The sequence below is a fragment of the Neopsephotus bourkii genome, unplaced genomic scaffold (assembly GCF_033783945.1).
Source record: "Neopsephotus bourkii isolate Nb327-2 ecotype Australia unplaced genomic scaffold, CSIRO-AGI_Nbou_v1 NB_1707, whole genome shotgun sequence".
Taxonomy (NCBI): domain Eukaryota; kingdom Metazoa; phylum Chordata; class Aves; order Psittaciformes; family Psittacidae; genus Neopsephotus; species Neopsephotus bourkii.
Genome location: NW_026902181.1, coordinates 4,389,036 through 4,405,638, shown reverse-complemented (window position 1 = coordinate 4,405,638; position 16,603 = coordinate 4,389,036). Strand labels below are relative to the sequence as shown.

General features: G+C 42.6%; 2 protein-coding genes across 11 annotated transcripts in view; both read left to right on the top strand.

The window, feature by feature from the left end:
- The window catches only part of PLD4 (phospholipase D family member 4), a 116,622-nt gene that overhangs the window by 75,048 nt on the left and 24,971 nt on the right, over positions 1 to 16,603 (top strand). The window lies entirely within an intron of this gene.
- CEP170B (centrosomal protein 170B) overlaps positions 1 to 16,603 on the top strand; it is a 58,760-nt gene that overhangs the window by 37,731 nt on the left and 4,426 nt on the right. For 4 of the 10 annotated variants that reach the window (XM_061376225.1, XM_061376226.1, XM_061376224.1 and 1 more), the window contains 8 exons: positions 911 to 2,683; positions 5,844 to 6,093; positions 8,249 to 8,408; positions 12,224 to 12,262; positions 12,823 to 12,966; positions 14,384 to 14,472; positions 15,068 to 15,161; positions 16,078 to 16,129. In XM_061376225.1, coding sequence (XP_061232209.1) covers positions 911 to 2,683; positions 5,844 to 6,093; positions 8,249 to 8,408; positions 12,224 to 12,262; positions 12,823 to 12,966; positions 14,384 to 14,472; positions 15,068 to 15,161; positions 16,078 to 16,129 — 2,601 coding nt within the window. The remainder of the gene's footprint in view (positions 1 to 910; positions 2,684 to 5,843; positions 6,094 to 8,248; positions 8,409 to 12,223; positions 12,263 to 12,822; positions 12,967 to 14,383; positions 14,473 to 15,067; positions 15,162 to 16,077; positions 16,130 to 16,603) is intronic. The other 6 variants (XM_061376234.1, XM_061376231.1, XM_061376233.1 and 3 more) reach the window with 4 other exon arrangements.

The window sequence follows — 16,603 nt, the reverse complement described above, 5'->3', positions numbered from 1 at the left end:
TTCTTGCCATCAACAGCTATAGATAGATTCAGTAAAGACTAGAAGAAACCTTTGTTTCAGAGGTCATTGCCACTGTTTTCGCACTGTGTGAGAACCTGACTCCTTGAATGTTTGAAATATTACCATAGTCAAATAACCAGTTATCCTAGTATTTAGAGGCAGAATCAGATACGAAGTCCTGGCAAGTGGTGTGTGAGACAGAAAAGGACTCTTTCTATAAAGTGTATCTGTTCTGCTAAGTCCACCCACTTTGGTAGTTAGCAATAATTTATAGTCTTTTAATTGTTATAGGGTCTTTCTCTTGAAGCTTTGCTGCTTGATATGATTGTATGAGAACGTGTGCTGTGAAAAACACCATCTATTTATGTGTTCAAAAGCCATGTAGATGAGGCCCTCAGAGATACAGTTTAGTGGTAGTCTTAGCAGTCCTGAGGTAATGGTTGGACTTCCTGATCTTAAAGGTCTTTTCCAACCTAGTTGATTTTACAAATCTATGAATGCTAAAATATTGCATTGCTGTAGTGGGTGTGTCTGATGGCCTTTCATCTCTTTTCTGTGGGCTTATTTATGGTAGATGGATGCCAGCGATGCTGTTAGAGGCTAAAGCATGTGCTAGTACTGAGAATATTATGGGAGAATTAATCTGAAATCCTGCCTTGAGAGAGGGAAGGTGTTGAGCACTCCGATACAGCAAAAGAATGAAGTATAGAGTCTGTATTGATAAACCGGAGGGAGTAGATACCATCCAGGCCCTACTAATGTTCATATTACGTAAAAGCTTAGTTCTAAGCACATATATTGTCAGTGCTTTTGTGGAGCTGAACTTTGCAGGATGAAGCTCTTCCTAAATAAATAAATAAGTGGTATAGTTGTATGACAATTGATTCTTGCCAACTTAACTCTTTTCCAGAAAATGGTGTAGCCCCAAAATCTGGGGAACCAGAAAACACTGTGCCCTTGAGAACAAGACGCCTTCTTCCCCAACTCCCACCAAATGATAAATCTAACAGTCCTACACCCACAGTCCTGGTTTGCCAGGAGTCCTGTTCTGAGGTTACCAAACGAACCATTGTGAAGGACCACTGCATGGAAGCCTATGGCGATGCCAGCAGCCGTCTCTTCATCCAAGAAGACTTGGATCCAGATAGCCTTAGTGATGCCAGCAGATCTGATGATGGCTTCAGCACAGAAAAAGGCAAGAAATATAAAGAGAACAATAAAATGCTAGAGCAGATGGGAGAAGACACAAGATCAGAGAGTCAGCAGTCAGGAGTCTCCCGAGTGTCAAATGTGAGAGCTGTAAGTGAGCCGGTTTCTACTTCATTCTACATTGGTGATGACAGCAACGAAGTGGGGATTCCCTCCAAGCTCTCTCTGAGCATGTCCCATGCTCGATCAGACAAAGACAGCAAGGATCAGGAGTTTTCCTTCAAGTCTGCTGGCACACCAGTTCCTGGAAAGTCGTCTGTCAAAGATGTTAGCGCTTATGTAAGTGCATCTGGAAAAGTAGTTATTTCCCTTCATCAGAGTCTTCCTCAAGATCAAGAAAACATGGCAGGAACGGAAGCATCATCTTTTGTTAGACAGGAAAGTTTTACCAAAGATAAATCTAGCAGTGGTGCTCCTCAAAATAAACTCCCACATATTTCAAGTCACCCTCTACTTAAAGATTTAGAGGCTGTTCGGTCAACTCGTATGGACTTTGGTCAGGAGACTCACCTTCTCCTTAAGGACACTGAAACTGCTTTGGCAGCACTGGAAGCCAAATTACTTGGTCAAAGCCAACAGTTGGAGCCCTTGGAAACTGCTGGTCAGCTGGAGGACTCTTTGTCTGGGGACTCGGATGTGGATACTGCCAGCACAGTCAGCATGGTGAGTGGCAAAAATGTCCCAACAACTGCCCCGAAACGCAAAGTGATTGCGAGCTTGCAGAAGGAAAAATCTTCCTCCACGCCGTCCATCCAGGACCAGTGTGGGCAGCCCACAGCTCGGGACAGACTGACAGAGAAGCAGAAGACACAAGCACCAGAGGCATTAAACCGCATGGAGGCTGCCAAACGCTTCCAGATGAAGCGCAGTGCTGGGACTCGAGGGTCTCTTGACTTCACAGATGATGAGAGAAGCTCAGGCTTGCCCTACTTGCCCGTTCCTGATGCAGTTGTGTCTGACCATGAGCACCCTGTAACCCGTCAGGTTCCCAGAAGAAAACCTTTTACTCAGGCCATCAAGGAGGACCACAGCAAAACAACCTCCAATGTGCAGAAAATCCAGCAAGTCCTCACCCGCTCTAACAGTTTATCCACCCCGCGACCCACAAGGGCCTCGAAGCTACGTCGTGCCCGACTGGGAGATGCCTCAGATAATGAATGTGTCGATACTGAGAAAACAACTTCCAACCCTGAAGCCACTGCTTCTGGCCCCAAGCAGTCCACAGAGACAAAGAAGCTCTCCCGGCTGGACATCCTCGCAATGCCAAGGAAAAGGGCAGGTTCATTTACAGTGCCCAGTGACTCTGAGACGGCACAGGCGAGGACGGGGTTTTCTGGCCGGAGTGTGGAGTCCTATCGGAAGACGGGTGTTTCAGATGTTAGAGCTGTGGCGAGGAAAATGGCAGCCGCTGCCTCTGCAAAGCAGCCTCTCAACAGGGCCCGTTCAAGCAGTGTCAAGTATTCCTCCTCATCTGGTAAGTGCTCTTGCTTTATATTTCTCCCCTTTCCCCTCTTTCTGATTTATAGGCTGTATGTGGTTGCCAAGGATTGGTATCTTGGTAATACAAGTGCTGCATCAGTGAGTACAAAGTCTGCATTAACAGGCAGTATGGAGGTTGACTTCCTGTGGGATTGAAGACACCAGAGCATCTCTCATACCCTGTGAGATATTTTTGTGGTGGTGTCTGTGAGAATATTGCAAATAGTTTTGTTTTTTTTTTCCCCTTCTGTTTCACAGAAGCGTGTTAACAATTTAAAGAGATAGAATTTAATGCACTTTCCAGTGCCACTAGGAATCCTAGTTTTCATTAACTTCTAAGATTAAAAGTTTGCTCCCAGAGAGCTTGGTTAGTGTTAATGACAGCTGATGTCCAAGGTGGCAGGTTTGAAGGCATCTGAAACAGGAGAACAAGAAATAAATGTCCCTGTGTTGTTATTCCTGTAAGAGCAAATGTGGAGCTGACAGTACATGTTGATTGCCCCAAGGGATTCCCATTACTGTGTATTTTCATTCACTTCTGCTGTAGGTAAGGGAGGTGCACAGTTGTGTTACCCACAAGGCAGAGGTCTGGGGGGGCTGTCTTGCCCAGTAGCTATGCACTCAGCAGACTCTTGCAATATCAACGTTTGTCATATAGAAATCAGCCTTTAGTTAAGAGATGGGAACAATGCAGATGGCAACTCTAAGGTGGTAATTGGTAATCAGAGGTTGTCTCTGTGACACCTTTGGTCTAAGTCCTGGTCTATGCTTGTAGTCCTTGACCTACCATGGATGTGGCAAAGCAGCGTCTGTTTAGGATTTTAGGAATGAGGGGGGCCAAAGGGACAGGAAGAAGCCTTTTGGCTGATTTCTTGGGCCTGTTGAAAGGAATGCTATTTTCAACAGAACTGTGTTTTTGAAGGGGTCTTACAGTTCTGGTTGTGTCCTTTTCATGCATTTTCATACAGCTGAAATAATTATTCTTTTTGCATTATTTGTTTTTATTGCATGCTAAAAATGTTACTTGCTGCTTGTTTTGATTTGGATTGTTTTAGTGCATCCAGCTTCCTTTTTTATTTTGATGATTTTTTTTTTTCCTGACACATTTGTATATGCATGTAGATCAGAACATGAATAAGCTAAAAGAGTATGTACAGTTTCTTCTCTTGCCTTTTTTGAGCTGATGCTAGTACTGATTTGTTGTTAAACAATAACAAATTTAAAGCAAAATAATGTGGTTAGAGTTTTCCAAACAGGAGGCACTCTTTGCACTCCCTCTGCCTTTGGACCACAGACTTCAAATCATTCGGAGAAAAATGATAAGTGTTGGCCAGTTCTTTGTTTAAATGAATTGGTTTTTTATTTCTATAACTCCGTAATAGCATGCTAACACCTTCCTTGTCCATAGTTGCAGCAGATGATGCTAATCCTTTCTCTGAATTAGTTGCTTTTAAAATACTAACCTCCTAATTCCTTGATAGGACTATGGACCTTGTGCATCCTAGTGTGCTTCATGCTTCATTGTGTTGTACCAAGTGTGATGTGTGTGCCAGTAGTAATGCTATTATAGATGTAGTGAATCATCACCTAGCACCGTGTTCCTGTGAAGTGAAATATTGATAAACTGAGCTATTGCACTGTGCCATCAAGACATTTTTTAGGTTGACACAATAACCCTTAAAAGCATTGAGTGTTAAGCCTTGGGAGCAAGGAAGCAAATGTAGCTGATTTATTCAAAGATTTCTTAAAGTGTTTAGCTAACCACAGTAGTTCCCAACTGTCCCAGTGGGAGAAAGTTAATCTTGCTAACGGAGGAACAGAATGAACTGTCCAGTCATGAGGCAAGATATGCCGGTAGATTCTTGGGCCATCTGAAATAACTTCATGTGAAATGCACAGATAACATCAGAATAATCCAAGTTACCAATTCTGAAAGCTAAGGGCCTGTCTCCTATGCTCCTTTGAGTACATGATTTGTTTACCCCATGTAATTTGAATGGTACTGAGGGAGTTGATTCTGCTTTCCTTTGGCATAGAGGAGTGGAAAATCAGGCTCTTGAATTCAAAATTGCTGTTCAGTGAGAGAGGATGACCTCTTGATTCTAAACCTGTATTTGAAAAAAAACCCAAACATCTCTGCAGATGGAATATGACATAATATATTTTTCTGTGTGTATATACACATAAACCTTAACCCAAGACATTTATATAGCTATAGCTAAGATAGCAATGTCTAGGAATACTTTTTTCACTATACAGTAGTAATCTGTAGTTTCTACCTATATTTTATATGCCAAATTTGTTACTTTTGTTTGTATGATCTATGATGCTGGCTTAATTTGCTTGCAATATTTCTGTGTTATGATAAGCTTGGTAACATGGTGAAGCATTTAGGTGTTGTAATACTAAATAACTTGTCTGGTTCTGTGTTTGGTGGGTCTTCATTCTCCATGGAAGGGCAGAAGGGAATGAAGTATCTGTAGAGAGTGTAGTGAGGCACCAAACACCAGGAGCCCAGTTTTCAAATGATAATCTTGATACTTCCCATGCAAGGAGGACCTGGCTGTCTGTAGATCTTCAGAAACAGTTGGGATAAGTGAGCAGCTTCCACTTGGCTTCAAGGGTTGGAACCAGTCCTGACTGTGTGAACAGTCATTAATGTGAATTGTGAGGCAGGAGGTCAGTGCTGGTGTTTGGACTCCAGCAAATAACACCAACCACCACAATCTGTTCTTCACTCAAAACCCCTTTTGCTTGTAGTTGCAGCTAACGGGAAGGGTGTCTGCAGGCTTGAAAATTTGTCTCTTTTTGGAAAAGGACTTCTGTGGGTCTGTGAAGTGTCTGAAATGTGATCTACTGACACACAGAGCTTCTGTGCACATAAAGCCAAGTCTATGGTAATGATTTACTACACTGGAGTGAACACAGTCATTTTACTTTTCCATTGGAATTTTCTACTCCAAATTTGTGTAGGGAATGTGAGCCATAGAAGTGCTCAACTTTGAAGTTAGCTCTGAGAATGTGCTGTTTATCTTAATCTGCACAGAAACTCTGCTTTCCTTGTGCTCTTGGGCTAGTTTTGTGTTACCTTTTTGCCCTTTTGTAGTTACTCTTTACTGCCTTCCTCTATCTGAAACCAATTCATTTTTTGTAAGCGTCAAGGCGGAGACCACAGGGTTCAGATTACACTTCTACTTCGGAGGAGGAATATGGCTCAAATCACAGCTCCCCTAAACACAAACGCTCCCATACTTCAACAGCCACACAAACACCGAGGATACGTGGCTCTGGGCTGAGCAAGCAGAAGCACAATGGCAGAGAAACAGATGATGATGAAGAATTTGATGACCATCCTGACCCCTACAACTTCATGGCGCAAACAGCAGAGATAGCAGAAATAGCCAGGTGAGGTGGAGCTTTATGTATTGACCCACATGTTGAAAATGAGTGGAGTTCTTCTTGGTGTCCAAATCAAACCCAGGTGCAGAGGTAGGAGAGGCACTCTCTCCTGTTTGCGTGCTCTCTGTCTGCTTCATATCTGAACATTGACTTGTTCAGACTTGGCAGGTTTTTATGAAACCTGTAGCCTGTGCAAGGATGTGCTCGTTGTACCTTCTCTGTAGAAAATGCCAAGGTGCAGGACATTTTATTTCGGTTTGTTTCTTGTTCAAGCTGTGGATAGGCCTTCTTGTAGTCTGAAGTCTGTCAAGATGTAACTGTCTATACCTGCTTACCTCTGCTTTTTACTGGAAGTCACTGTGTGTGCATGGAGCAGTTGGTGTGAACTGTCCTAATTCTCTTGCAGAGGAAATCAAATGGATTAGCAAAGACTGAATATGTAGACTGTTAAAGCTGCTTTGCCTGAAGCCATTAAGGGAGCAGTAAGCAGTCACTGCAGGGCAGAAACCTTTTTGCTTGGCACAGCTGAATCCAAATCTGTCTAGGCCTTGTGTAAAAATGAGTCATTGCTTAGCTTGATATTCCTGGATACGAGGAGCTATTGTATACTGGTGGTCTGAAGGTTGCCTGGAGGACCTCAGCAGTAAAACAAATAGATTCTTTTTTTAAACAGTGGCATTTGAGGTTTGACATCTCTAATATACAACTGTGTTATGCCAACTTTCCAGAAATACTGGTCTTCCATTGTACTGGCCATACTTGAAATACTTCTGACTGAGGAGGCTGTCTCCTGTCTACTTTTGGTCAGCAGTTCCACATCACCCATATTGCTTGCTGCACTGATCTCAAAAGGGCTTTTTTTGCCTGAATGTTGCTGACAAGCTGCTGGAAAGTGTGTCAGCCTTCAAATAAGGCTTTGTTACCTGTGCCGCACGAAGTGTGCATGCGGGGGATGCTGGCTTTCCTCCTTGAAGCATTCCTGGCGCAGGAGAGCGCTTCGGGTTGCAGCAGCTATAAATATATGGTTGCATCAGACTTGTCTGGCACTGCACATTGCAGGGCTCGGTCACAGAGTCTGCTTCATAATTGCAGTTCTGATTTCCGTTGCTGCTCCCAGATTAACTGGGAGGGGTGTAGAAGAGTCAGGGAGAGTTGAAAGGGAAAATGCCACTTGCTTACAATAAGTGAATCATGCAATGGATGTGTTTGGTGGCAGCTCTATCAAAACCAGCACAGATAGGGGGCACCTTAGGCAGGCAGATCAAATTGCTTTTTATTAGTTCGATTATGCATTTTCTTTCCGAGGAAATGTTTTGATGAACTGACAGTTTTATCACATTGCTTGGTTCTCTTCAGTTAAAGAAGAAAGTGTCTTTCAGATGAAGCTGGCTAGCTGTAAGATTGTCTTTTTTTCTCTCAGAAGCGTTTCTTTAAAGTTACCACAATGGCTACCTTTGGTCTGAAAGGGTTTTTTGGTAACCTCTGCTAGCAACAATCCAGAGACTTAAAACTGTTTTTGAGATGTAGAGCAGAGTGCTGCAATCAGAGTGTTAACTGGACACCTGTCAGGGTGCTCGAAGTTTCAAGACTTGGTTTCCAACAAGATCCCTCTAAGGTATGCTTTGGTTAGCCTGGTAATCCCTCAGTCCTTCTGGAGAAGCTGGAAACATATTTCAATATATAGTCTATAAACCATGAGGAAAAGTGAAAGAGCGTTTGAATTCTTACTATTTGAATAACAAAGTAAAAAACTTTCCTTGTATTTGTAAGGGAAAACAAAGAAGTCCCAAGAAGAAAAATGTCTGTATTCTATAAAAAAGAAAAAAAAAAGAAGCAGAGTGGATAGGTGAGGGAGCAGTAACATACAGGCTCCTTATGGATTGTCTCCAATACATTCTGGTAGAATGTAGTCACTAGAATTTGCTTTTTATCAAATCTCTGCTTTGAAGCTGGGTTCAGGAGGGGAGTAGATTTGCTTTGTATGCAGCCAGAGTGCTCCTCAGTGCCCTGCTAAGATGCCCAAAAAAGCCTCTTCATTTCCTAACCTATGCAGGGTTACAGTTCCCACAAACTTTTTGTGGTTGTTCTTTTTATATTTTATGAGTGTGAGGCTTGCTGTATCATGTGTCCTAATGGCTCTACTGTATGCCCTGTGCGTTAGGCTCAGCCAAACCTTGGTTAAGGATGTGGCCATCCTTGCTCGGGAGATTCATGATGTTGCTGGAGATGGGGACTCGCAGAGTTCATCGGGAACAGGACCAAGCACCTCCCTCAGCTCTATGCCCAACACTCCTGCTTCTACCATATCAGCGAGAGAAGAGGTAAGAACTCAGACAACAGAAATGCTAGTAAGTATACGGGGCATGGTTGTGATAGGAGACCAGGACAGCATCTCCAGTTGCTGCAGCATTGAAAAACCTTCATCTCCTGTCCTAAAAAACATCAGCGTAAAGATTGCAGTTTATTTAGAGCACTCTTTATTTTGCCCTCCTCTGTGTCACAGCCAGCACTGCAAGAGGTGAAAGTCATGTTATTTCTTAAGGATCTCATGTTGGACTGAGATCATGGAAGTCGTGTTATTTCTTAAGGATCTCATGTTTGACATCCATGCCTCTAGTTGGACTTTGGTCCCTGAAGTCTGCATCTGAAGAACAGGATGGTCTGGGTGTGCTACACTACTGTGCTAGGGATCCAGAGTTTCCCTCCTTGTTTCAGACAAGGCACAGACCATGTACTCTGGCTGCACGCTCTGTATGGGTTGTATTTTGTACCTCTACTGTGTCCTTTCTCCCAGAGCTGTTGAAACTCTGTGCAGGATTCCTTGAATCCCTTTCCCCAGCTGTGCATTGATGGGTGAGAGCAGGGACTCTGCTCTCCAGTGAGTGAGTTAGGCAAAAAGGAATGCAGTTAGTTTGGGAAGTGCTGTCTCCAGCTCTTCAGTGAAGCTGTGGCTTCTTCCTGAACTGTGTCTGCACTGGAGTGGGAATGAGAGAAGTGATTTCTTAATTTGGCTTACTAGTGCCACAGCACAGGGACTCAGCTCAAACTTGACAGCAAGGTCACCAGGAGGTTCCAGCTGCTAAAGCAAAATTGGTTTTGTTGCTGTGTAAACCCCACATCCCTCCTGTCTACCACCAGTGTGGGCTTAAAAAAATGCACATCTCTCTTCATTAGCTTCATTAGTTCAGATGTGCCTCTTTGTCCTCTCTTGGTTTTGACTGCTGAGAGAAGTGCAGACCTGTCCTACGCAGTATTCAGAATTGAGGACCAAACCTGTTACCCTGCCAGAGAGTACTTGGAGGCCCTGTGACCCTGCTGTGATCATCACTGAAGATGCAAAGCAGAAAATTAGGGAGATATCCAAAAGATCAGGCAAGGGTGGCTAATGAGGTCATTTGTAGCCTGCTCAGGGAGGTGTTTTATCCCGGGGCTGTTCAGAGCCACAGTACACAAATGTTTTGCAATAACTCCAGGCTTTGAGGGAGTGTTTTATTGCTTTGTTTCCTTGCAAGTGGCACACCTGCAAAACTGCCTTTTTGAGCACTTAAGGTGACAAATCTAGTTTACTTCTGACTTGCAAATGAAACATTTGCTGTAGGTTGGTAATGACCAGTACTTGGCACTCACTTCCTTCCAGGGTACCTACTTTATTTTTGTGAGTGCCACTGAAGGGTACAGCCATAAGTCAGCTCATACAGAGGGATATGTCCTCTGCTGCTAAAGGAACATCTTTAAAACCGTGTTTCTACTCTGTGCAAAGCAGTGGTCTCCAAAGTGCATGGTTGTGATGATGAGTGCTAGGAGCACAAAGCCAGAATTGCTCAGATCCAGAATTGAGGGTTTCTCTGTGATGTGGCTTTGCAGCTGCTCTATGGAACATACGAGTCAGCCCCCTTGCAATAAATAGTCAGGAGAGCAAAATTAGGATTGTGTCTTGATGTAGTTAGTGCTCCCCCCGGTATCCACTGCTATAGAGTAGTTTCTGAGTTCTTACAGGGTGTAAAGGAAGAAGCACAGGTAGGGGCCTATGAAGGCCTCTATAGGTCAGGAGCCATAACCTTTGGTGTGTTCACCTAGTGTTCTTTTTTAAGTGGACTCAGGTTTAGATAGCACTATGGTTTTCAGCAGGGCCAGTGGCTGAGAGGCCATTTGAATTACACCCAAAATGCCACCATGCATCAGTGGAGCTGCCTCATGTTAGTTGGTAGTCAGAAAGAGGTTAAATCAGCAGGACTTATACTGACAATGCTGAGATGTAAAGCTGGATCCTGAATGGTGCATCTTGGGGGTCATGTTCTGAATGGGAGCAATATAAACTAATGTGGGTTTAATAAACGTATTTCTTCTTTGGAGCTGGACTAGAATCAGCAGGCATGCTTCCCTCAGCTTACATGCTGCTGGATCTGTGCTAAAATAGTTATTTTGGCTTAATGCATGGAAGTTGCTAGGAAACATTTGAATATCAGTGTATATGATGCTAAGCACTGTGATTTTTTTTTTTTTTGAGTGTTTAATAAAGTAGTTTATATTAAATATTCTAGGAGAGGACATAGTGATGAGAATAGCTACAATAGTTACAACAGTAATGTACTGAAACATCTGATAAAAGGAAGTCTGTGACTAAGAAATGTTTGCTGTGTGTGACTGTCTCTTGTACTGTGCTGGCTCTTGCAGTATTGTATGCCATTCTGCTGGCTCTTGATTTAGTACTACTAAATATTGATACTTGTTCTAACAATGTGGGGGAAAAAGCAGAGCTTAATGCCATAGCAGAAGGTTCACTTTGGACCAGTGTGTGGCATTTCTCAGCCTTAAATGAGTTGCCTCTTAAAATACTTCTATCGCAAAGCTTGGTTAAAGATTAAAATCATATGTGTTCTCTTCAAAGTTATGATGGAGCCTTAGATTTAATCCTTATTCTTCATGTTCTGTTCTTTCAGGTCTGGTGTTGTCTTGGATGTTTGTGAGGGAGGTTTTCAGTTTCCCCAGTGCATGTTTCGGTTGGTTTTGGTTTTGTAGGCTCAGCTGTATAGTTTATAATAATCTAAATTCTTGGCATGCTGAGCTGACTGTTGCTACAAACTAAGAAAAAAAACCCCAAACAAATCCCAAACAAAACATGAAAATTATTCAGCAGGGTGAAACCTTGATGATACCTGTTTACCAAAGTCACAGGTTGCTTGGGATGCCTTGGGTTGTGGGTGTGTAGGCTTTGTAGGACCCAGCCTTCTGCAGAGCAGAGCAATCAAACTGAGCACAGCTGCTGCAAACAGTCTAGTAGGTCAATCCAAATCACTGGCCACTTCTGTATATTTTAGCCCTGTGTGAAATTCTTTTGGTTGGTCTTATTTATAAGTTGATACAGCTAAAACTGAAGAGCCCAATTACATTTGTTAAGTTGTTGCTTAATGTAATCAGTATGAGTATTGGTATGACAGGAGGAAATGCTTTCACGTGTGGCAGAACAGAAAACATGAGAAGAGACCAGGTCACATATGAAACTCAAGGTGATGGTAGAGCAGGTGCTGTTCCTACTGTGTTTTTAACTGGTTGTGGTGAGAACTGCTGGACTGGAGGAATATCTCATTCCCTTCTGATGCTGTTTGACTGCTTCAGGCAGTTTCTGCACTTCATGAAAAGATGTTTAGCTAATAAGCTTCTTATAAGCTGCTTCTTCTAATAAGCTTCTCTTTTTAAGCGTTTTGACTGTTGTGCTCCTATACCATAATATCTCATACCTTCTGCCTGTGTATAACCCAAGTGCTATTGCATTGTGGGGAGACTGGACCTTGGATGGCACATGGTTTCCTCACAAGAGCTGTGTGCTTTGCCAGTGAAAGAGCCTCCTGGGCTGTATGTTTAACCCATTCTCTGTGCTTGGAGGGCTGCTGGATTTCACTCAGTCCATTTCAAAGTAACTGGGGAGCTGCCCAAGACCACCCCTGCAGAGCTAGTTGGTTACCAGGACTTCCATGGGCTTCAGTGCATGTGTGAGGGTGGGCATTGAGTGTTGGTCCTCAGGAATGCCACTTTTGGGAATGTCAACCCAAAATAACCCCAAACCATGTGTTCTCTTTGATACTTGCTGTCACAGCCATTCACTAGCATTGATCTCTTTGTTTCTGTTTTAACACAGATTGCTCGTAGATCTTTTCGGCTGGCATATCCATCTCAGGTGCACTTTCCATCCCATTATTTTTGTATCTCTGTCTTGTCACTGTTATTTTCCTCCCCTTTTTAGAGTTTCTGTCTGTCAGTCAACCACACAGGAGTAGCTGTCTTGTCTTTTCTGTTCTTCCTGTTAATTATTTCCATTATCAGTGGGTTTGTAGTGCTTTTTCATCTCTTCCATGTGTTACTAAATGGTTTCTGAATGATTTTAATGTGGCTTTAATGTTGCATTGATATGTTAAAACATAAGATACGGGAAAACATGTCCTTTTTGGGTTTTAGCTAAAATAAAAAAGGCAAAGATGTACTTTTCAAATACTTGCTCAAAAATCAAAATTATAAAGTGAAATAGCCCCACTGAGTTTCATATGATGACTGCAGTGGGTAGACGCTTGCAGGATTGGGGTCTAGTAATTTGCTTAGGAACCCATACCTGTCTGAAAAAGACTTAAATGAATCAGTGTTCCTCTGGGGCTTGACTAAAAATCTGCAATACCTGCAGTGAGTGCCTGTGTGCCTCCTTCCCTACTAATTTTTAATGACTCATTACTCATTATTTCCAAGTTGGTGCAGCACATTCCAGAAGCAAGTCTGAACTACCAGAAAGTGCCTCCAGGATCAGTGGAACTGAAGGATTTTGACCAAAATATGAATGATAATAGAGAAGAGGATCCCTCAAGAAAAACAAGGACAAGAAACCGTGAGGAGGCAGGCCACCTTTTTCTTTACATTATATATGACATTGGTTTAAGCTGCAGTATGTATAGCTGCTCTTTCTAAGCTGCCAAAGGCTGCTACTCCAAAAAAAAAAGAAAAAAGCACTTCTCAAGAGCTCTGACTTGCAGGTTGTAGGCACAGTGTTTAAAAAAGAAAGGAATGGAATCACCCTTCTTGCCAATACCGACTGAAAGTTTCTTCTTTGTTTGGGAGAAGGCATTCAATGTCAGAACCCACGTAAGCTATTTCACTGCTATTTTATAGAAAAATACAAAAATGTCAACTTTGGAATCTGCAGCACTGATAGTTTAATGGCGCCTTACTTTTCTGTAACTTGAATCCTGGTTAGTGCTGCCCATGGAGGAGCAGTGGCAGAATGTGGACCTTCTACAGGAGGTCTACAAGGAGTTTCTGCAGCTGGGCTTGAGCGCTGCATTGCTCCCTACAAGGTATACAATTTGATGCAGTTCTTCAGGGCTGAGAGAGCAGGGTAACGTGGAAATCACTGGGATGATGCTAAAGGGTGAGAAGGCCTGGTCTGAATATTGAGGCTGGGAATGGTGTTGGCGTGAGGGGTATAGCGGGGTGATGGTGCTGGAGAGCAGAGGAACAATACTTGGCTGTTGCTTCTGCTTACTTTCTCTGACTAAGGTGGAAGAGCTGGAGCAGACTCCAGGGAGGCACTGCAGGCAGGAGGGGAGGGCTGGGCTCCAGCACAGTCACTCTGGAAATGGAATATGATTTAGACAGGCAGATGAAGGGGGAACTTGGGCTGAGCACTGGTACTGATCCTGCCAGTGACTGACTTCAAGCATTCTCTCCCTCGCCTGAGGCTGAATAAAAGGTGCAAGTTCAGAGAGTCCCCAGCTGAATTGGGCCTTCCTGGCAGAACCCCAGGGGCTCTGCTGAGCCACGGGACTTGAATATTTGGGTTTTGGTGGTTTTTCTGTTGTGTTTAATAAAGCAGAATGTTACGTGGTGGGATGCCTGGCTGTGGAGGTGGCTTGAACTCATATAAATTATATTAGATGTGTTCAGTGAGACTGCTTGTGTATTTTCTTGCATTGTGATTAGGCATTTTGGGTTGGGGAAAGCAGGGTGGAGGGTAGGGGCTGAGGTGCTTGTGAGACTTGGGAAGTCTTAAGCATGTTCTTTCAGAAATGCTTAAATAGTAACATTACTGCAGATAACTCCGTCTCTCCGTCAAGTCTGAATAAATTAGTATTGATCTTTTTGTGGAAGTGCTACAACAAAGCTGCACATCATCTTAATCTCCCTTGAGCTTCAAGTATCATCCACATAGATGAAGATGTTTCAGTGGAGATCATTTACTGTAAAAAAATAAAAAATCCGGTTTTGTAATATGCCACTTCTGCTAAATGTTCTTTGATTTGTCCTTACATACTAGGTAATCTTTGACAATCTGATGTTGAACCCAGTGTCCCAGTTATCACATACAATCCGTGAAAATACAGAAAACCTTGCTGAAAAAATGAAGTAAGTGAGTTTGTCTCTGGCCTGAAATGTTGACTTGCTGCTGAGTTTGTTGGCTTGCTACTTGTGGAAGATAATGCGTTGTTGCCTTGAAAACGCTTGTTATCATGATGCAGGGAATCTAGATGTGGGAAACTCTGTATGTAGCACAGAGTAGTATGGTAATTGTGTACTACTTTTGTAGTACAGAACTGGGGTAATAAGATTATTTGCCATCTCTTTTCCTCATTTGGCCTTTGGAATTTTAATGTTGGATTTGTAATTCCTGTTAATGCCTGTTGATGCCTTAACTTCAAAATGTTGTCTGTACAAAGATACAGCAGGAAATTGGTGGATTGTCTCTTTCCTTCTCTGTCCCAAGGCTCTCAGAAGGCCTGCAGGTCACTAAGCTTGTGAAATCTCTTCAAAGCTTCTTGTTGCTCTAGGAGACATCAATTAGGGAAGGACTTCGGATTGTCCCTAAATCAGATGAAAGATGCTTTGTCCAGTTGCTAATCCACTAATCTCCTTTGTTCCTACATGTTGTGATAATTAAGTCATTTAAACAAGTAGCTTCTGGATGACAATTTTAAGACTTTCTTCACTTCTTGTACTGCAGGATTCTGTTTCAAAACTCAGAAAGGACCTGGGAGGAGATGGAGGCCAAAATTAATTCAGAAAATGAAGTGCCAATTCTGAAAACTTCAAACAAGGTAAGACCATGCAGACAAGTCATACTGAAGGCTTTTGGTTGTGGAGGCTTTGTAAGAAGCCTAAACAAGCTCTGGCTCTTCTCATATCCATTTCTGAACTTTCCAGTCCTTTTCCATATGTTGAGCTACTGGGTTTTTCTTGCTGTTTGAAGTGTGGCAAAGTAAGTTCTTTCAGCTGTTGTGTTTCACTGAACTCTTCCCCTCTCCCTTTGTGATTCATCTTCAAAGATCCTTAACAGAAGTTCAAGTTCAGGGTTGTTAGGCCTAATTTAAACAACGAAGTATTGCTTACCATTCAGTTGACACAGCTTCAGTTGTAGATAGGTGTTTCTTGTGAATGGTTATTTTCTTTATTTGTAACAGTTTGATAATAGGATAATTAAAAAGCCTCAGCCCTAAGGTGGTGTTTGTGTTGTTACAGTGTCTTACTGTCCTTGATGGGGACTGCCAGTGGGGATTTAAGTACAGTGGTGGACTTAGCAAATATAGTTAATGCTATGCCTACAAATAACACTGTGCAGGACCTGTGTAGCTTGGTGCTACAGCAGTATACGTGTGGCCAACTGCTTTGTCTGATCTGGGAGCTGAATTTACAAATACCGTTGTGTATTTGGTATTAAGGAGGCTATGGAGGAGTCTTTGCACAATTAATCTGGCTAGCATTTCAAATCTGAAAACCAGTGTAGCTGTGAACTGGGTGGTGGTGTAGTACTTAGTGAAATGATGCAGAGCAGAGGGCCCTGTGCACTGGCCAGATACACCTAGGTACAGGTACTAGCTTTGTCTTTTGTGTTAAACAAGCAAGGCTGGAACTGACTTTGAGCCTTACTATCAGGTAAGGCAGAAAGAATAAGACTAGATTTCCATGTCAGTTGAGTACTTGTTTAATTTTCCATTCTGATGCTTTTGTTTGTAGGAAATCAGTTCTATCCTGAAGGAGCTCAGGAGAGTTCAAAAACAGCTTGAAGGTTGGTTATTTAAAATGTTTTTTCTCACTCAAATGCCAGTATGTTGGACAAAATAATGTGGCTTGATGTGCCTATGAAAGCTGGGAAAGGATGCAGAAGTTTAGTTTGTTAGCAGAGTGCTCTCTGATGAGTGCATATGGAATGAACAGTAGATTTATCTTGTGCTGCCAATTTTGAAGAAGATTGTTGACTTTAAAGTGTGGAAGTTGTTGCTATGGAAACGCTTTGTGGGAATTAACATATTTCTATATGATTAACTGACAAAAGCCTGTTCTGCTGAAACAGTATTTAGCAGCTCATTCAGCCAATGGGCTCTGCTATGCTTTTTGGACTTGAATTTTGCACGTAGAGCTCTGTGTGACATAAAAGGCAAGACAAGCTCGTGCATCATCTAGAAGCTTGATAAAGACATACAAAAACATAGAGGTGACATTTTGGGCTCCTACTAAAAGCTTGCCATTTGGCTGCTGTAGA